General features: G+C 50.3%; 8 protein-coding genes across 8 annotated transcripts; 6 read left to right on the plus strand and 2 right to left on the minus strand.

The window, feature by feature from the left end:
- Positions 1-2,000: 2,000 nt before the first annotated feature.
- Positions 2,001-3,089, plus strand: BROUX77_007535 (uncharacterized protein; the record flags this gene model as incomplete). The annotated part of the gene is made up of 1 exon (XM_073752640.1): positions 2,001-3,089. One exon carries the CDS (start codon positions 2,001-2,003, stop codon positions 3,087-3,089), a length of 1,089 nt encoding a protein of 362 aa, XP_073601828.1.
- Positions 3,090-3,943: 854 nt separating this feature from the next.
- On the plus strand, positions 3,944-5,110 carry BROUX77_007536 (uncharacterized protein; the record flags this gene model as incomplete). Its single annotated transcript, XM_073752642.1, has 1 exon — positions 3,944-5,110. The coding sequence occupies one exon, from the start codon at positions 3,944-3,946 to the stop codon at positions 5,108-5,110; it is 1,167 nt and encodes a 388-aa protein (XP_073601829.1).
- Positions 5,111-5,274: 164 nt separating this feature from the next.
- Positions 5,275-8,865, plus strand: BROUX77_007537 (uncharacterized protein; the record flags this gene model as incomplete). Its single annotated transcript, XM_073752643.1, has 1 exon — positions 5,275-8,865. One exon carries the CDS (start codon positions 5,275-5,277, stop codon positions 8,863-8,865), a length of 3,591 nt encoding a protein of 1,196 aa, XP_073601830.1.
- A 974-nt stretch (positions 8,866-9,839) lies between these two features.
- BROUX77_007538 (uncharacterized protein) lies at positions 9,840-11,141 on the minus strand (the record flags this gene model as incomplete). The annotated part of the gene is made up of 1 exon (XM_073752644.1): positions 9,840-11,141. The coding sequence occupies one exon, from the start codon at positions 11,139-11,141 to the stop codon at positions 9,840-9,842; it is 1,302 nt and encodes a 433-aa protein (XP_073601831.1).
- A 258-nt stretch (positions 11,142-11,399) lies between these two features.
- On the plus strand, positions 11,400-12,077 carry BROUX77_007539 (uncharacterized protein; the record flags this gene model as incomplete). Its single annotated transcript, XM_073752645.1, has 2 exons — positions 11,400-11,448; positions 11,533-12,077. 2 exons carry the CDS (start codon positions 11,400-11,402, stop codon positions 12,075-12,077), a joined length of 594 nt encoding a protein of 197 aa, XP_073601832.1.
- Positions 12,078-12,438: 361 nt separating this feature from the next.
- BROUX77_007540 (uncharacterized protein) lies at positions 12,439-13,002 on the minus strand (the record flags this gene model as incomplete). The annotated part of the gene is made up of 1 exon (XM_073752646.1): positions 12,439-13,002. One exon carries the CDS (start codon positions 13,000-13,002, stop codon positions 12,439-12,441), a length of 564 nt encoding a protein of 187 aa, XP_073601833.1.
- A 1,876-nt stretch (positions 13,003-14,878) lies between these two features.
- On the plus strand, positions 14,879-16,045 carry BROUX77_007541 (uncharacterized protein; the record flags this gene model as incomplete). Its single annotated transcript, XM_073752647.1, has 1 exon — positions 14,879-16,045. One exon carries the CDS (start codon positions 14,879-14,881, stop codon positions 16,043-16,045), a length of 1,167 nt encoding a protein of 388 aa, XP_073601834.1.
- A 164-nt stretch (positions 16,046-16,209) lies between these two features.
- On the plus strand, positions 16,210-19,800 carry BROUX77_007542 (uncharacterized protein; the record flags this gene model as incomplete). Its single annotated transcript, XM_073752648.1, has 1 exon — positions 16,210-19,800. The coding sequence occupies one exon, from the start codon at positions 16,210-16,212 to the stop codon at positions 19,798-19,800; it is 3,591 nt and encodes a 1,196-aa protein (XP_073601835.1).
- Positions 19,801-20,481: the final 681 nt, after the last annotated feature.

A 20,481-nucleotide genomic window follows, 5' to 3' on the forward strand; every position in this document is an offset into this window, starting at 1 on the left:
TACTGAAACCTCTGACCATTCCGCAAGCTCGGTGGACATCTGTGTCCCTTGATTTTATCACCGGCTTGCCGGTCTCCAATTCTTTTGACATGATTCTCGTTGTCGTCGATAGGCTTAGCAAAATGGCTCACTTTATACCTTGCGATTCCTCGCTGGATGCTGCAGGTTTTGCTAAGCTCTATTTGTCAGCAGTGTATAGGCTCCACGGTCTGCCATTGGACATTGTGTCCGACAGGGGTAGTCTGTTTACGTCGGCTTTTTCCAAGGCTTTAGCCAAACTGTTGGGCATAAAGCAAAATCTGAGTACTGCGTTCCACCCTCAGACCGATGGTCAGACTGAGCGTGTGAACTCTATTTTGGAGCAATACCTGCGGGGTTACACCAACTATAGACAGGACAATTGGGCTGATCTTTTGCCCTTGGCGGAGTTCTCTTACAATGACTCCGAGTCCAGTTCTACTATGCTGACGCCCTTCTTTGCGAACCACGGGTTTCACCCCAGAAGTGGGCGTGAGTCGCTCCCAGTCTCTGTGGAAAAAGGCCCGTTGCGGAACTTTGTTAAAGAGCTTGACAACATTTGTCAGTTTTTAAAGACTGAAATTACGTGGAGCCGTGAGCGGATGACCGAGTACGCGAATCGACACAAATCTTCCGCCCCTCTCCTTCGAGAAGGGGACTTAGTGTGGCTTTTGAGTAGAAATATTCGAACTACTCGTCCTTCAAAGAAGTTGGACTTCAAGAAGCTTGGCCCATTTAAGATTCTACGGAAGGTGTCTTCGCATGCCTACGAGTTGGCACTCCCTGCCACTATGAAGGTTCATCCCGTCTTCCACGTTTGTCTGCTGGAACCATGTGCGTCGGATCCTCTTCCTGGCCAGAAAAACCCTCCTCCTCCTCCCGTCATAGTAGATGGCGAGGAAGAATTTGTGGTCAAGGAAATTATAGGCGTGTCTTCGCGTGGCCCTCTGCAATATCAAGTAGTTTGGGAGGGCTATGAACATGATGGACCCTCCTGGGAACCTCTGGACCATTTAGCCAATGCACCTGAGAAGGTTGCAGAATTCTACAAGAGGATGCCTAACGCCAGACGATCTTAGTACTGCTGTGGAAATCAGTCATAAAAAGGGGGGCTACTGTCATGAATAGCTATCCTGACACTGCTCATGCTAAGGGTTATGCATGAGACCTACCCCACTCTTCTTTTCCACAACGCCGAAGGTCGGCGACCTATGAAGATGCGCTTATGGCACAGGTTGGTCTGTGTAGATCGTGAGTTGATCAACGGATATGAGGTTGTCGTGGGATGTGCTGAGCACGGGTGCTCTGATAGACGTTGTTCTGCTGCTGCGGAGTTTTCTTGTTGCAATTGCCATTGCGTGCGTAGGTGGGGGTTGTTATCTGGTTCGATTGTTACGAACCTGTTACGTCTTGTTTACACGAGACTTATCTTTTGTTCGTAGTTAGATGTTGATTGTTTCTAGCTTGGGAAGACAGAGTTTTGTCAGGAGCGCCGACAACATAAATATCGTCGTCTCCTGCCCTGAGTTGATCAGGTTTACTCTTGTTCTCCAAGCTTAACAATCACATGCACTTGCTTACCTTCTTCTTCTTCTTTATACCATTCTGTTCTTGCTTTCTTTGCAGTTCAACCTTTCTTCTTCTTTGAAGTGTGTGATTGTTCCTCCTCCTTCCTCTTTGTGCCGCTCTATTCTCAGAATAGCCATCTAAGTTGTGTGTTGCCTCTTCATCTCAACCGACCATACGTCTTAGCACTCTGTCTAACTGACGTCTTCCTCCACAGGCCCGACTGTCCACCTCAGGAACCTATCATTGTCCCGAGTCGTTGGCTGTACCCGGAACCTTAATCCTTTCTTCGGGCCCTATCCGTAATATTTTGTTAAGCTTCATTTGAAGACCCGACGCTATTACAACTTTGGCTCTCTTTGGCACTTTTTTCTCTCCTCATTTATTTTTCCCTCTCTATTACGTTTCAACTCGCAATGGCCCTCACTCGCGAAATGATCGAGCATCTCAATACGTTCCTCCTGTCGATTCCTGACCGAACTCCTGAGAACTGGCATCTCGGTGCCCTTCCTAGGGAGTTCAGTGCTGAGATCAAAATGGCTATTGTGGCGGCTTACATGTCTGGTCTGCGCACCGACGATGGTGCCCCGCCCATCCCCGTTGGCTCTGTTCCTGATGCGGCTCAGGTTTACTGGGCTGCGTTCCAGGCTGGCGCTGAAGCCCGCTTCAACTCCCTTGAGTCTCTTCCCCGAGTCAAACGGGAAGAGGATGCCGATCCGTTGAAAGAGGCCGACAAGCATCTTGATGTCGTGCCCTATGATGGCAATCAGCAAGGCTTCCAGGCGTTCCAGAGGCAACTTGCGGTCAAATTTGCTGCTGCACCCAAGCACCACCGCACGGAGCAGCGCAAGCTGATGACTGCCTTCTCCTACCTTAGAGATGGCGCTCTGGATTGGGCCATGCCTCGGATGGACCCGGCCACTGGACACATGAACTTTGAAACGTACGACGATTTTATGAAATCGTTAGCTGAGGCTTTCGATGACCCTGACTGGCGCATGACTGCGACCCAGCAGATCTTCGACTTAAAGCAGACAGGTACTTGTACTGCCTATCACTCTGCTTTTACAACGCTGTTGAAGAAACTCGGTTGGGCCGACGCTGATTTCACCATTGCACTATTTCAGCGAGGCCTCAAGCCCCACATACAGGACGCTCTGGCTTGGAACACCTATCCTGCCCCTAAGGGAACGCTTGATCAGTTCGCTAATTTCTGCAACACGCTGGACAATACGATCAACAACCGAACCCGGGGAAACAACGGGAAAATCCAACCGCCTCCTGGTGTGGTCCCCTTTCAGCAAGATTCTCGTTCGAGAAATGCTGGCGCCCAAAAAGCTGTCCCCAACACCAAGCCAGCTAAGGGTACCTCTGCAGGTCCCGATGCCAACGGTCTACCCTTCCGTAAGACTGCTGACGGCAAAATGGCAAAGGGTGTTTGTTGGAAGTGTGGCGCAAAGGACCACATGCTAAAGGCTTGCCCCAAAAACAACTGTCATGAATAGCCATCCTGACACTGCTCATGCTAAGGGTTATGCATGAGACCTACCCCACTCTTCTTTTCCACAACGCCGAAGGTCGGCGACCTATGAAGATGCGCTTATGGCACAGGTTGGTCTGTGTAGATCGTGAGTTGATCAACGGATATGAGGTTGTCGTGGGATGTGCTGAGCACGGGTGCTCTGATAGACGTTGTTCTGCTGCTGCGGAGTTTTCTTGTTGCAATTGCCATTGCGTGCTTAGGTGGGGGTTGTTATCTGGTTCGATTGTTACGAACCTGTTACGTCTTGTTTACACGAGACTTATCTTTTGTTCATAGTTAGATGTTGATTGTTTCTAGCTTGGGAAGACAGAGTTTTGTCAGGAGCGCCGACAACATAAATATCGTCGTCTCCTGCCCTGAGTTGATCAGGTTTACTCTTGTTCTCCAAGCTTAACAATCACATGCACTTGCTTACCTTCTTCTTCTTCTTTATACCATTCTGTTCTTGCTTTCTTTGCAGTTCAACCTTTCTTCTTCTTTGAAGTGTGTGATTGTTCCTCCTCCTTCCTCTTTGTGCCGCTCTATTCTCAGAATAGCCATCTAAGTTGTGTGTTGCCTCTTCATCTCAACCGACCATACGTCTTAGCACTCTGTCTAACTGACGTCTTCCTCCACAGGCCCGACTGTCCACCTCAGGAACCTATCATTGTCCCGAGTCGTTGGCTGTACCCGGAACCCTAATCCTTTCTTCGGGCCCTATCCGTAATATTTTGTTAAGCTTCATTTGAAGACCCGACGCTATTACAACTTTGGCTCTCTTTGGCACTTTTTTCTCTCCTCATTTATTTTTCCCTCTCTATTACGTTTCAACTCGCAATGGCCCTCACTCGCGAAATGATCGAGCATCTCAATACGTTCCTCCTGTCGATTCCTGACCGAACTCCTGAGAACTGGCATCTCGGTGCCCTTCCTAGGGAGTTCAGTGCTGAGATCAAAATGGCTATTGTGGCGGCTTACATGTCTGGTCTGCGCACCGACGATGGTGCCCCGCCCATCGCCGTTGGCTCTGTTCCTGATGCGGCTCAGGTTTACTGGGCTGCGTTCCAGGCTGGCGCTGAAGCCCGCTTCAACTCCCTTGAGTCTCTTCCCCGAGTCAAACGGGAAGAGGATGCCGATCCGTTGAAAGAGGCCGACAAGCATCTTGATGTCGTGCCCTATGATGGCAATCAGCAAGGCTTCCAGGCGTTCCAGAGGCAACTTGCGGTCAAATTTGCTGCTGCACCCAAGCACCACCGCACGGAGCAGCGCAAGCTGATGACTGCCTTCTCCTACCTTAGAGATGGCGCTCTGGATTGGGCCATGCCTCGGATGGACCCGGCCACTGGACACATGAACTTTGAAACGTACGACGATTTTATGAAATCGTTAGCTGAGGCTTTCGATGACCCTGACTGGCGCATGACTGCGACCCAGCAGATCTTCGACTTAAAGCAGACAGGTACTTGTACTGCCTATCACTCTGCTTTTACAACGCTGTTGAAGAAACTCGGTTGGGCCGACGCTGATTTCACCATTGCACTATTTCAGCGAGGCCTCAAGCCCCACATACAGGACGCTCTGGCTTGGAACACCTATCCTGCCCCTAAGGGAACGCTTGATCAGTTCGCTAATTTCTGCAACACGCTGGACAATACGATCAACAACCGAACCCGGGGAAACAACGGGAAAATCCAACCGCCTCCTGGTGTGGTCCCCTTTCAGCAAGATTCTCGTTCGAGAAATGCTGGCGCCCAAAAAGCTGTCCCCAACACCAAGCCAGCTAAGGGTACCTCTGCAGGTCCCGATGCCAACGGTCTACCCTTCCGTAAGACTGCTGACGGCAAAATGGCAAAGGGTGTTTGTTGGAAGTGTGGCGCAAAGGACCACATGCTAAAGGCTTGCCCCAAAAACAACCTTGCTCTTCGCGCAGCTACTGTCCCTTCTCCCTCCACTTCTACCCGGGCTCCCTCGACGGCCCCTGCGCCTGATGCGTCAAAAAACTAGAAGGGCTACCGACCCATTCCCCTCTGGTCCTGGCTAGCCCTGACGCTGCTGATGAGGGTCTCTTGAGAATCAGCACTTGTTCTCTTGATAATGCTATCGATTATGGTAACTCTCCCCCTCTGGTTATTCCTGTGACAGTGAATAATTCCATTGAGGCCTACGCTATGGTGGATTCGGGATCAACAACTTGTTTTGTGGATTCTGAATTTATAGCAAGGCATCAGATTCCTACTGTTCTCAAGGCCAGAGCCGAGTCGCTCCATGTTGTTGATGGTAGTGAAACTGCTGCGGGTAAAGTGACCCACCAAGTTCCTTTGTCCCTCTCTTTTCCTAATTATTCAGAAACTTTGGTTTTTCAAATCACGAAGCTTGGGGGCTACCACATCATCCTGGGGAAATGCTGGCTCGACGCCCATAACCCGGAAATTTCTTGGCCTTCCAATACGCTCAAGATATCGGTTACTTCTACCGCCGATGGCAATGCTGTGGCAGCTTCTGATTCTTCTTCTTCTTCTTCTTCTGTTTCGACTGCTTCTACTGATTCTGGCGCTTCGTTTGATTTTTCTTATACAAAAAACGACAAAAATATTGCTTCTACCGCTGGCAGTCAGATTGAGGGATCTGCTCCTGCTTCAGCCACTTCACCCCTTCCTTCTTTTATTGCACAATCGTCAGCTGTGTCTTGTTCCTGTGTGACGGTGTCGTCTCAGGCTTTGCATCGCTTTGCCAAAGCTGAGAAACTACAGATTTATCGTGTCACCGCTCAGGAAGTCCTGGATTATCTCAATCAGGAGGACCTAACTCCGGAACAAGAGCATGCACGGCTCCTTGAACGCATCCCGAAGAAATACCATGACCTACTTCCTCTGTTCTCTCGAGAAGGTGCTGATCAACTACCACCTCACCGGGACATTGATCATGCGATTAACTTCGTTCCCGATGCGAAATACCCCAAGGCCCCGCTGTACGATATGACTCCACTCGAGTTGCAGGCTGTCAAAAAATATCTAGATGGCATGCTTGCTAAAGGCTTTATTTCCTCTTCCTCTTCGCCGCTGGCTTCCCCGATTCTTTTTGCTAGGAAGCCAGGCAGTTTACGATTCTGTGTTGATTTCCGAGCCGTCAATGATATCACCATCAAAGACGTAACTCCTCTGCCTCGGATCAATGAATCACTGCGCACGGCGGCTACGGGAAACATTTTTACAAAGCTGGATCTGAGAGCTGCGTACCACTTGATTCGCATCAAGAAAGGTGATGAATACAAGACAGCTTTCAGAACTCGATATGGCATTTTTGAGTACAATGTGATGCCGTTTGGGCTCACCAATGCTCCTGCCACGTGTCAGAAATATGTCAGCGAGGTCTTGTCGGAGTATTTGGACATATTCTGTGTCTGTTACTTGGATGATATCCTGGTGTTCTCTCTGAACCAAGAGGAACATGATGTTCATGTGCGCAAAGTCCTGCTAAAATTAGCGCAGGCCAGTCTGTTTGTCAAGGGTGAAAAATGCGAATTCGACAAGACTGAAACTACCTTTGTTGGCTTTGTTATTTCAGCCGATGCTCTGAAGATGGACCCCGCTAAAGTTGCGGCTGTCCGTGAGTGGGAGGCTCCCCGAACTGTTAAGGGAGTCCAGTCCTTTTTGGGTTTTGCCAATTTCTATAGGAGGTTCATCCGTGACTTCTCTAGAATCTGCACACCTCTCTTCGAGTTGACTAAAAAGACGCAATCTTTTGTCTGGTCCTCTGAATGTGAGGCAGCATTTCACACCCTGAAGGACCTTTTCTGCTCTGAACCTATCCTCAAGCACTTTGATTACCTGTTGGACACTGTTATTGAAACAGACGCGTCTGACCGTGTAATATCTGCCGTCATGTCTCAATACCACCCGACTGACAAGGGGCTTCTACTACACCCCGTGGCCTATTTCTCTCAAAAAATGAATCCTGCCCAGTGTAACTACGGCGTAGGTGACAAGGAGTTGTTAGCCATTGTGGAGTCTCTAAAGTCGTGGCGATTCATGGTTGAAAGTCTGGAAAAACCTGTTCTGGTATTGACGGACCATCGGAATTTAGCCGTTCTTAAGCAAATTCCGGCCATGAACAGACGGCAAGCGAGGTGGGCTATGGAACTGAGCGAGTACCGTTATGTCATCACTTATAGGCCTGGCTCCTTGAATTCTAGAGCTGATGCCCTGACCAGACGCTACGAAGACCTCGTTTCTTCTTCTTCTGAGGAGGATAAAGAGCTGTGTGCTCCTATTATTCCCCCTGAAAATTTTATTGGTACCATGTCTTTGGTAGACGAGGTAAAAATCGCGCTATCCACGGACAAGTGGGCTCTTGATGTTATTTCTGCTCTTCGAGGCCAGTCGACCAAACCTCCAGATGTGGACCTCAGTGTCTGCAGGCTTGACAATGACGGTCTTTTGTTTGTCAACGACCTTCTATATTTGCCGAACGAGGATCTACGAGTTCGTGCATTGAAGAATTGTCATGATATTATGCCTAGCGGACACCCTGGACAAAAGAACACTTTTGAACTTCTTGTTCGGGAATACTGGTGGCCCGGGATGCGTCGTGATGTCATCCGGTACATCCGAAATTGTGAGGTCTGCCAACGGATCAAGTCCGCGCGACATAGTCCCTACGGTCTACTGAAACCTCTGACCATTCCGCAAGCTCGGTGGACATCTGTGTCCCTTGATTTTATCACCGGCTTGCCGGTCTCCAATTCTTTTGACATGATTCTCGTTGTCATCGATAGGCTTAGCAAAATGGCTCACTTTATACCTTGCGATTCCTCGCTGGATGCTGCAGGTTTTGCTAAGCTCTATTTGTCAGCAGTGTATAGGCTCCACGGTCTGCCATTGGACATTGTGTCCGACAGGGGTAGTCTGTTTACGTCGGCTTTTTCCAAGGCTTTAGCCAAACTGTTGGGCATAAAGCAAAATCTGAGTACTGCGTTCCACCCTCAGACCGATGGTCAGACTGAGCGTGTGAACTCTATTTTGGAGCAATACCTGCGGGGTTACACCAACTATAGACAGGACAATTGGGCTGATCTTTTGCCCTTGGCGGAGTTCTCTTACAATGACTCCGAGTCCAGTTCTACTATGCTGACGCCCTTCTTTGCGAACCACGGGTTTCACCCCAGAAGTGGGCGTGAGTCGCTCCCAGTCTCTGTGGAAAAAGGCCCGTTGCGGAACTTTGTTAAAGAGCTTGACAACATTTGTCAGTTTTTAAAGACTGAAATTACGTGGAGCCGTGAGCGGATGACCGAGTACGCGAATCGACACAAATCTTCCGCCCCTCTCCTTCGAGAAGGGGACTTAGTGTGGCTTTTGAGTAGAAATATTCGAACTACTCGTCCTTCAAAGAAGTTGGACTTCAAGAAGCTTGGCCCATTTAAGATTCTACGGAAGGTGTCTTCGCATGCCTACGAGTTGGCACTCCCTGCCACTATGAAGGTTCATCCCGTCTTCCACGTTTGTCTGCTGGAACCATGTGCGTCGGATCCTCTTCCTGGCCAGAAAAACCCTCCTCCTCCTCCCGTCATAGTAGATGGCGAGGAAGAATTTGTGGTCAAGGAAATTATAGGCGTGTCTTCGCGTGGCCCTCTGCAATATCAAGTAGTTTGGGAGGGCTATGAACATGATGGACCCTCCTGGGAACCTCTGGACCATTTAGCCAATGCACCTGAGAAGGTTGCAGAATTCTACAAGAGGATGCCTAACGCCAGACGATCTTAGTACTGCTGTGGAAATCAGTCATAAAAAGGGGGGCTACTGTCATGAATAGCTATCCTGACACTGCTCATGCTAAGGGTTATGCATGAGACCTACCCCACTCTTCTTTTCCACAACGCCGAAGGTCGGCGACCTATGAAGATGCGCTTATGGCACAGGTTGGTCTGTGTAGATCGTGAGTTGATCAACGGATATGAGGTTGTCGTGGGATGTGCTGAGCACGGGTGCTCTGATAGACGTTGTTCTGCTGCTGCGGAGTTTTCTTGTTGCAATTGCCATTGCGTGCTTAGGTGGGGGTTGTTATCTGGTTCGATTGTTACGAACCTGTTACGTCTTGTTTACACGAGACTTATCTTTTGTTCATAGTTAGATGTTGATTGTTTCTAGCTTGGGAAGACAGAGTTTTGTCAGGAGCGCCGACAACATAAATATCGTCGTCTCCTGCCCTGAGTTGATCAGGTTTACTCTTGTTCTCCAAGCTTAACAATCACATGCACTTGCTTACCTTCTTCTTCTTCTTTATACCATTCTGTTCTTGCTTTCTTTGCAGTTCAACCTTTCTTCTTCTTTGAAGTGTGTGATTGTTCCTCCTCCTTCCTCTTTGTGCCGCTCTATTCTCAGAATAGCCATCTAAGTTGTGTGTTGCCTCTTCATCTCAACCGACCATACGTCTTAGCACTCTGTCTAACTGACGTCTTCCTCCACAGGCCCGACTGTCCACCTCAGGAACCTATCATTGTCCCGAGTCGTTGGCTGTACCCGGAACCCTAATCCTTTCTTCGGGCCCTATCCGTAATAAGTAGCGTGGGCGCGGGTGGCGGTGCGCGGAGAGACGGTGGCAAGACACAGGCAACCGGAGTCGACGAAGGCAGAGGTAGAACAAGTTTTATTGAGAACAACATCTATATAGGTACCTCTAGCCCCCATTTCCTCCCGAGCGATCTTCTCTCCTTGGGGCTCTAGACGGCGACGTTCGCCTAGAGCTCTCCATTTCCCGACATGTCGCGGGACGCGGGCGTGGGCACAGGCAGGGGCAGAGCTGGGGTCGGCGCAGCAAGCTGGGGAAGGTTGGTGGAGCGGACAGGGACGGTAGTAGTGGGGACAAAGTTCAGTGGACAGTTCTGGCGCAGATGGCCAGTCTGGCGGCAGCGGAAGCAGGCGCGGTTGCGGCGGAGGCGCTCGCGCTCCTCGTCGGTCAGGGGCTGAAGGGCCGTGGCAGTGACAGTGGGAGTCCAATCCATAGCATCGGGGTGACGAGCAGCAGCCGACGGGGGAACGGAGGAAACAAAAGGGCCAGCAGGAGCAGGGGAAACAGGGTGGGCAGCGTACGGAGAGTAGGTCGTGTTATCAGTGAAAGCGGAGTAGTGGCCGCGGCGGGGACGAGGTAGGAATTGCTCAGCCTTGGAAGCGACGTTTTGCATGCAGTTGGTAAATTCAGGGTACGTCGCGGGGACGTTGACATAGACCATCGCTTGTCGGAGGGCAGGCGCCATGGCGGTTTGCAACTTCGAAATGCGGTTGCGGTCGCCAATGATGTTGGCGTCCTGGAGGACTTTTTCGAAGCGGGGCAGGAACAAGGCGAAGGGTTCAGAGGGTCCCTGGCGCATGTTGTCCAGGTGGAAGAGAGCACGGTCAGCAGCAAAGGGGTCGATGAATATGTAGTCCAAGTACTCCAGGAACTGGTGGGGCCCGGTGTCGTTCAGCAAGCCCTGCTCGAAGTACGCCACGACGAGGTTCTGGGCTTCTACCGTCATACGCGCAAAAAGGTACGCGTATTGCTTGCGGTGGTCACCGATTGACTCGCTGTCCAGTGCAAGCTTGGAGCGGGCACTCAGGGCCCAGACGCGGTAGGCAGAGCGTTGGCCGGAAAACAAGGCGATATCCGGGAGGGCACGCTTCCTCGGTTCGAGGTTTCTTTCCGTAGTTGCAACGGGCACGGGAGCAGCGGGGACAGCAGTGGGGACAGGGGACGCAGGGACGACGGCGGGAGCGGAAGTAGCGGTGGCAGCACGGGCAAAAGCTTGGAGATCGGCGATGGCCTGATCTCGTTTTTGTTGGCCACTGTTGAACTCGTCGCGCAATTGTTGTTGCGCGTGGTCGTGCTTCTCGTTGAGCTGCTGGATGGCTTGCAGCAGATCTTGAAGCGACGGGGCCGCCGGGGCTGGAACAGGGACAGTAGGATCGGACATGGCTGTCGGAGGAGGCTCAGAGTCGAAGAAGACGGTGTTGTTGGAAGTGGTGTCAGAGTCGGGGTCGGTGGTAGGTGCACAGTAGGGCATGTGACGGTGGAACAAAAGAGGAACAGAGAGAAACGATGTACAGGTGGCGGGTGGTAACGAGGAAAAGGTACGAAGACAGGGTAAAAGAAACGAGGACAGTGTAAACAAGGGTAGATCTGTTTCTATTGTAAGGCTTTACGGTCTAAAGGAGAACGCTTTTAGAACAGCAGAAATAAATTAAGAAACAGATAAAGAGAAAAGACTAATGTACAAGAAAACGGGCGGAAACAACACTATCTATATACGCGCGGTAGAGGTATGACGCGTACCCTTGACAACGACGGTGTGCACACGGGTTTGGCAGGCGGTGAGTAACGGCGGTGTGCAAGGCGGTGTGGACGGCGGTGTAAACGGCGGTGAGGGCGGAGCCTGAGCCTACCTCGATCCATAGATCGTTACACCCAAGACCTCTCCGATGAACGCCTCCAGTCCCGTGTCCACCAAGTTCTGCGCCCTGACGGGCCCGACTTCGTCATTGCCGCCGCTGTTTGGGCTAAAGAGCCTGACAAAGACCCTGAAGGAACCCTGACCCTCGACCACGCTGCCCTAGATGCCCCTTTTGCTGACCCGGAACTCCAGACCCTCTGGCACTCGGCACTTACCCATAACGAACGTTATTGGCAAGCGCGACAAGCTGTCCAAGAACAAGCCCGCTCGTTCCCCAACGAGTGGGGCCTTCCTTGGCAGATCAGCGAGTGTACCCTCGACTCCGCCACCCGTCTCCTCTGGCGTGACCGCCTGTGGATCCCGTACTACGAGCCCCTCCGCACTCGTATCATCCAGCAAGTCCACGACTCCACGCTCACCGGTCACCCTGGAGGATCAGCAACCCGTGATCTAGTCAGCCGCTCCTACGCTTGGCCTGGCCTCTCTGACGATGTCCGCCGCTTCGTTGGTAATTGTGACGGGTTGTCTAAGTACGGAGAAAACTCATAGTTAGGTCCAATGCTGTTTATTATCTTTAACATAGGGAAGAAAAGAAAGAAAAGGAAGAAGAAAATCCAAACTAAAGATGGGGGAACTGGCTCTGCTTTATAGGCGTTCGACAATCCAGTTGTGTGCGCCCCACCAGGGCAACCAGCCCTATGACCCCTGTACAATAAAAGTGGAGCAACACCCGTGCACATAAAAGTGGGTCCCGACCCCTGTGACACAAAAAGTGGGTCGCACCCTGGTCGACTAAAAGTGGGTCCACAAACCCTAACCCGAAAGTGGACCCAACTTCAAATCACACAAAAAGTGGGTCAACATGGATCAGCCCAAAGATGATCCAACGTCGGGTCCACGACCCGTAACATTACCCCCCTCCTCTCATCCGTGTGCGGGGGCCCGTCATAGCGCCAGTCTGTGGCTCTCCAACGTCATCCTCATCTCCAAACTCGGCTTCGAAAGTCTCCAGTGCTTCCGTCTCCTCAAAGTCGGCTCGCGGTCTCCAGTCTGGCTCTGCGTATCCGGCCCATTTGACAAGAACTTCTCTGCGGTAGCCTCTTCCTACGCGTCTCCGGCGGCTTCTCAAGATTCGCTCGACCAAGTATTCAGGCTCTCCATATTCGTTCTCTTCGAGCGCGGGGGGTTGCGTGTCGTCGGTCTTTTGGGAGGGGAGTGGATTCCCGGCTGCTCTCTTGATCAGGTCGACATGGAACTTCGGGTAGATATTCGTAGGCACATCAAGCTCGACAACGTGGGGAGATACGACTTTCGTCACTCGGTATTTGGCGTTGACCCACGACATTTTCTTGGAAATCTGGGGTGTCGAAATGTTCTTTAGCTTGAGCCACACTAGGTCGCCTACTTCGAAACGCTCTTGGCTGCTGCGTGACTTGTTGGCCTGATTCTCCATTTCTTGCTGTCGTGACGCCATGGCGGCTTGTGCCAACTCCCAGCCTTCACGGAATCTCTCAACGAATCTCTCGGCGTCTTGTGTTAGGGTCTGGGAGACCCGGGTCAAGGCTTTGCCTGATTGCCCGAGTTGAAGCCGGTGTGGCTTGAGCAACGGTGGTTCGAGTGTCGGTGGTCCGAGTCCGCAAAGGCCCGACTACTGACGGTCCGAATACAAGTGGCCCAACCGGCCTTGATCCGAACGCCCGATGACTCACCACGTTTGGGTCAATCAGGTAGGCCTCAGTTGTTCTACCCAGGCAGTATAAAGAGCTGCTGCTCTCTCCTAGTTTTAGTTAGTTCTTTCTTCTTCTCTCCATCGCAATATATCTGTTTCTGCCCTTCTACGTCCTTTTACGACTTGGCCCCTTACATCATATTGCGATCTTCTTTTTCGCTACAGCCCTACAGTTCTACAGTTCTACAGTTCTTTACAGCCACAGGTACAGATACAGCTTTTACAGATTGCATTGCCCCTACAGTTCTCAACAGTCTTATCGTTTATTTTCCCCAAACCCGTTATCAATCTTCATCACACATTATTTTTTACTGTTACACAAACTCTCAACATGAGTGGCCGCACCACCGACGACATGCGGGCCGCTTACGCAAGCTCCCCTGTTAAGGTGTGATTACGCTAAGCTGGATCTTCACAGAAAGGGACACAGAGGGACAAAGATCTCGAATTGAAGAATCAAAACTAAACTCTCTAAATGGTGTAGAAACAATGCGACTATTTATCCTGTTGGAAAGGGAGGCAACCGACGATCGGCGGCGACGACAACTAGTTCCTCTAGGAAGTGCCGTTAGTCTTGGTTCTGGTCTGGCATTAGTTTTGCCGTACCAGCGCCGGACTAGTCCTTCGAGGATACGCCGTTAGTGTTGGTGTCGGGCTTCCGTCGGTCCTTAAGGGTGCAACCCCAACATCAGCCTCTCTTCCTCCTTTTGCGCGTCGTTTTGGTTCCTTTTTGGCTGAGCCATAGTTTGTAGGCGTGTCATGAATAGCCATCCTGACACTGCTCATGCTAAGGGTTATGCATGAGACCTACCCCACTCTTCTTTTCCACAACGCCGAAGGTCGGCGACCTATGAAGATGCGCTTATGGCACAGGTTGGTCTGTGTAGATCGTGAGTTGATCAACGGATATGAGGTTGTCGTGGGATGTGCTGAGCACGGGTGCTCTGATAGACGTTGTTCTGCTGCTGCGGAGTTTTCTTGTTGCAATTGCCATTGCGTGCTTAGGTGGGGGTTGTTATCTGGTTCGATTGTTACGAACCTGTTACGTCTTGTTTACACGAGACTTATCTTTTGTTCATAGTTAGATGTTGATTGTTTCTAGCTTGGGAAGACAGAGTTTTGTCAGGAGCGCCGACAACATAAATATCGTCGTCTCCTGCCCTGAGTTGATCAGGTTTACTCTTGTTCTCCAAGCTTAACAATCACATGCACTTGCTTACCTTCTTCTTCTTCTTTATACCATTCTGTTCTTGCTTTCTTTGCAGTTCAACCTTTCTTCTTCTTTGAAGTGTGTGATTGTTCCTCCTCCTTCCTCTTTGTGCCGCTCTATTCTCAGAATAGCCATCTAAGTTGTGTGTTGCCTCTTCATCTCAACCGACCATACGTCTTAGCACTCTGTCTAACTGACGTCTTCCTCCACAGGCCCGACTGTCCACCTCAGGAACCTATCATTGTCCCGAGTCGTTGGCTGTACCCGGAACCCTAATCCTTTCTTCGGGCCCTATCCGTAATATTTTGTTAAGCTTCATTTGAAGACCCGACGCTATTACAACTTTGGCTCTCTTTGGCACTTTTTTCTCTCCTCATTTATTTTTCCCTCTCTATTACGTTTCAACTCGCAATGGCCCTCACTCGCGAAATGATCGAGCATCTCAATACGTTCCTCCTGTCGATTCCTGACCGAACTCCTGAGAACTGGCATCTCGGTGCCCTTCCTAGGGAGTTCAGTGCTGAGATCAAAATGGCTATTGTGGCGGCTTACATGTCTGGTCTGCGCACCGACGATGGTGCCCCGCCCATCCCCGTTGGCTCTGTTCCTGATGCGGCTCAGGTTTACTGGGCTGCGTTCCAGGCTGGCGCTGAAGCCCGCTTCAACTCCCTTGAGTCTCTTCCCCGAGTCAAACGGGAAGAGGATGCCGATCCGTTGAAAGAGGCCGACAAGCATCTTGATGTCGTGCCCTATGATGGCAATCAGCAAGGCTTCCAGGCGTTCCAGAGGCAACTTGCGGTCAAATTTGCTGCTGCACCCAAGCACCACCGCACGGAGCAGCGCAAGCTGATGACTGCCTTCTCCTACCTTAGAGATGGCGCTCTGGATTGGGCCATGCCTCGGATGGACCCGGCCACTGGACACATGAACTTTGAAACGTACGACGATTTTATGAAATCGTTAGCTGAGGCTTTCGATGACCCTGACTGGCGCATGACTGCGACCCAGCAGATCTTCGACTTAAAGCAGACAGGTACTTGTACTGCCTATCACTCTGCTTTTACAACGCTGTTGAAGAAACTCGGTTGGGCCGACGCTGATTTCACCATTGCACTATTTCAGCGAGGCCTCAAGCCCCACATACAGGACGCTCTGGCTTGGAACACCTATCCTGCCCCTAAGGGAACGCTTGATCAGTTCGCTAATTTCTGCAACACGCTGGACAATACGATCAACAACCGAACCCGGGGAAACAACGGGAAAATCCAACCGCCTCCTGGTGTGGTCCCCTTTCAGCAAGATTCTCGTTCGAGAAATGCTGGCGCCCAAAAAGCTGTCCCCAACACCAAGCCAGCTAAGGGTACCTCTGCAGGTCCCGATGCCAACGGTCTACCCTTCCGTAAGACTGCTGACGGCAAAATGGCAAAGGGTGTTTGTTGGAAGTGTGGCGCAAAGGACCACATGCTAAAGGCTTGCCCCAAAAACAACCTTGCTCTTCGCGCAGCTACTGTCCCTTCTCCCTCCACTTCTACCCGGGCTCCCTCGACGGCCCCTGCGCCTGATGCGTCAAAAAACTAGAAGGGCTACCGACCCATTCCCCTCTGGTCCTGGCTAGCCCTGACGCTGCTGATGAGGGTCTCTTGAGAATCAGCACTTGTTCTCTTGATAATGCTATCGATTATGGTAACTCTCCCCCTCTGGTTATTCCTGTGACAGTGAATAATTCCATTGAGGCCTACGCTATGGTGGATTCGGGATCAACAACTTGTTTTGTGGATTCTGAATTTATAGCAAGGCATCAGATTCCTACTGTTCTCAAGGCCAGAGCCGAGTCGCTCCATGTTGTTGATGGTAGTGAAACTGCTGCGGGTAAAGTGACCCACCAAGTTCCTTTGTCCCTCTCTTTTCCTAATTATTCAGAAACTTTGGTTTTTCAAATCACGAAGCTTGGGGGCTACCACATCATCCTGGGGAAATGCTGGCTCGACGCCCATAACCCGGAAATTTCTTGGCCTTCCAATACGCTCAAGATATCGGTTACTTCTACCGCCGATGGCAATGCTGTGGCAGCTTCTGATTCTTCTTCTTCTTCTTCTTCTGTTTCGACTGCTTCTACTGATTCTGGCGCTTCGTTTGATTTTTCTTATACAAAAAACGACAAAAATATTGCTTCTACCGCTGGCAGTCAGATTGAGGGATCTGCTCCTGCTTCAGCCACTTCACCCCTTCCTTCTTTTATTGCACAATCGTCAGCTGTGTCTTGTTCCTGTGTGACGGTGTCGTCTCAGGCTTTGCATCGCTTTGCCAAAGCTGAGAAACTACAGATTTATCGTGTCACCGCTCAGGAAGTCCTGGATTATCTCAATCAGGAGGACCTAACTCCGGAACAAGAGCATGCACGGCTCCTTGAACGCATCCCGAAGAAATACCATGACCTACTTCCTCTGTTCTCTCGAGAAGGTGCTGATCAACTACCACCTCACCGGGACATTGATCATGCGATTAACTTCGTTCCCGATGCGAAATACCCCAAGGCCCCGCTGTACGATATGACTCCACTCGAGTTGCAGGCTGTCAAAAAATATCTAGATGGCATGCTTGCTAAAGGCTTTATTTCCTCTTCCTCTTCGCCGCTGGCTTCCCCGATTCTTTTTGCTAGGAAGCCAGGCAGTTTACGATTCTGTGTTGATTTCCGAGCCGTCAATGATATCACCATCAAAGACGTAACTCCTCTGCCTCGGATCAATGAATCACTGCGCACGGCGGCTACGGGAAACATTTTTACAAAGCTGGATCTGAGAGCTGCGTACCACTTGATTCGCATCAAGAAAGGTGATGAATACAAGACAGCTTTCAGAACTCGATATGGCATTTTTGAGTACAATGTGATGCCGTTTGGGCTCACCAATGCTCCTGCCACGTGTCAGAAATATGTCAGCGAGGTCTTGTCGGAGTATTTGGACATATTCTGTGTCTGTTACTTGGATGATATCCTGGTGTTCTCTCTGAACCAAGAGGAACATGATGTTCATGTGCGCAAAGTCCTGCTAAAATTAGCGCAGGCCAGTCTGTTTGTCAAGGGTGAAAAATGCGAATTCGACAAGACTGAAACTACCTTTGTTGGCTTTGTTATTTCAGCCGATGCTCTGAAGATGGACCCCGCTAAAGTTGCGGCTGTCCGTGAGTGGGAGGCTCCCCGAACTGTTAAGGGAGTCCAGTCCTTTTTGGGTTTTGCCAATTTCTATAGGAGGTTCATCCGTGACTTCTCTAGAATCTGCACACCTCTCTTCGAGTTGACTAAAAAGACGCAATCTTTTGTCTGGTCCTCTGAATGTGAGGCAGCATTTCACACCCTGAAGGACCTTTTCTGCTCTGAACCTATCCTCAAGCACTTTGATTACCTGTTGGACACTGTTATTGAAACAGACGCGTCTGACCGTGTAATATCTGCCGTCATGTCTCAATACCACCCGACTGACAAGGGGCTTCTACTACACCCCGTGGCCTATTTCTCTCAAAAAATGAATCCTGCCCAGTGTAACTACGGCGTAGGTGACAAGGAGTTGTTAGCCATTGTGGAGTCTCTAAAGTCGTGGCGATTCATGGTTGAAAGTCTGGAAAAACCTGTTCTGGTATTGACGGACCATCGGAATTTAGCCGTTCTTAAGCAAATTCCGGCCATGAACAGACGGCAAGCGAGGTGGGCTATGGAACTGAGCGAGTACCGTTATGTCATCACTTATAGGCCTGGCTCCTTGAATTCTAGAGCTGATGCCCTGACCAGACGCTACGAAGACCTCGTTTCTTCTTCTTCTGAGGAGGATAAAGAGCTGTGTGCTCCTATTATTCCCCCTGAAAATTTTATTGGTACCATGTCTTTGGTAGACGAGGTAAAAATCGCGCTATCCACGGACAAGTGGGCTCTTGATGTTATTTCTGCTCTTCGAGGCCAGTCGACCAAACCTCCAGATGTGGACCTCAGTGTCTGCAGGCTTGACAATGACGGTCTTTTGTTTGTCAACGACCTTCTATATTTGCCGAACGAGGATCTACGAGTTCGTGCATTGAAGAATTGTCATGATATTATGCCTAGCGGACACCCTGGACAAAAGAACACTTTTGAACTTCTTGTTCGGGAATACTGGTGGCCCGGGATGCGTCGTGATGTCATCCGGTACATCCGAAATTGTGAGGTCTGCCAACGGATCAAGTCCGCGCGACATAGTCCCTACGGTCTACTGAAACCTCTGACCATTCCGCAAGCTCGGTGGACATCTGTGTCCCTTGATTTTATCACCGGCTTGCCGGTCTCCAATTCTTTTGACATGATTCTCGTTGTCATCGATAGGCTTAGCAAAATGGCTCACTTTATACCTTGCGATTCCTCGCTGGATGCTGCAGGTTTTGCTAAGCTCTATTTGTCAGCAGTGTATAGGCTCCACGGTCTGCCATTGGACATTGTGTCCGACAGGGGTAGTCTGTTTACGTCGGCTTTTTCCAAGGCTTTAGCCAAACTGTTGGGCATAAAGCAAAATCTGAGTACTGCGTTCCACCCTCAGACCGATGGTCAGACTGAGCGTGTGAACTCTATTTTGGAGCAATACCTGCGGGGTTACACCAACTATAGACAGGACAATTGGGCTGATCTTTTGCCCTTGGCGGAGTTCTCTTACAATGACTCCGAGTCCAGTTCTACTATGCTGACGCCCTTCTTTGCGAACCACGGGTTTCACCCCAGAAGTGGGCGTGAGTCGCTCCCAGTCTCTGTGGAAAAAGGCCCGTTGCGGAACTTTGTTAAAGAGCTTGACAACATTTGTCAGTTTTTAAAGACTGAAATTACGTGGAGCCGTGAGCGGATGACCGAGTACGCGAATCGACACAAATCTTCCGCCCCTCTCCTTCGAGAAGGGGACTTAGTGTGGCTTTTGAGTAGAAATATTCGAACTACTCGTCCTTCAAAGAAGTTGGACTTCAAGAAGCTTGGCCCATTTAAGATTCTACGGAAGGTGTCTTCGCATGCCTACGAGTTGGCACTCCCTGCCACTATGAAGGTTCATCCCGTCTTCCACGTTTGTCTGCTGGAACCATGTGCGTCGGATCCTCTTCCTGGCCAGAAAAACCCTCCTCCTCCTCCCGTCATAGTAGATGGCGAGGAAGAATTTGTGGTCAAGGAAATTATAGGCGTGTCTTCGCGTGGCCCTCTGCAATATCAAGTAGTTTGGGAGGGCTATGAACATGATGGACCCTCCTGGGAACCTCTGGACCATTTAGCCAATGCACCTGAGAAGGTTGCAGAATTCTACAAGAGGATGCCTAACGCCAGACGATCTTAGTACTGCTGTGGAAATCAGTCATAAAAAGGGGGGCTACTGTCATGAATAGCCATCCTGACACTGCTCATGCTAAGGGTTATGCATGAGACCTACCCCACTCTTCTTTTCCACAACGCCGAAGGTCGGCGACCTATGAAGATGCGCTTATGGCACAGGTTGGTCTGTGTAGATCGTGAGTTGATCAACGGATATGAGGTTGTCGTGGGATGTGCTGAGCACGGGTGCTCTGATAGACGTTGTTCTGCTGCTGCGGAGTTTTCTTGTTGCAATTGCCATTGCGTGCTTAGGTGGGGGTTGTTATCTGGTTCGATTGTTACGAACCTGTTACGTCTTGTTTACACGAGACTTATCTTTTGTTCATAGTTAGATGTTGATTGTTTCTAGCTTGGGAAGACAGAGTTTTGTCAGGAGCGCCGACAACATAAATATCGTCGTCTCCTGCCCTGAGTTGATCAGGTTTACTCTTGTTCTCCAAGCTTAACAATCACATGCACTTGCTTACCTTCTTCTTCTTCTTTATACCATTCTGTTCTTGCTTTCTTTGCAGTTCAACCTTTCTTCTTCTTTGAAGTGTGTGATTGTTCCTCCTCCTTCCTCTTTGTGCCGCTCTATTCTCAGAATAGCCATCTAAGTTGTGTGTTGCCTCTTCATCTCAACCGACCATACGTCTTAGCACTCTGT

The sequence above is a fragment of the Berkeleyomyces rouxiae genome (genome assembly GCF_048999995.1).
Source record: "Berkeleyomyces rouxiae strain 22BRR77 chromosome Unknown BrBRR77_ptg000012l, whole genome shotgun sequence".
NCBI classification, from domain to species: Eukaryota; Fungi; Ascomycota; class Sordariomycetes; order Microascales; family Ceratocystidaceae; genus Berkeleyomyces; species Berkeleyomyces rouxiae.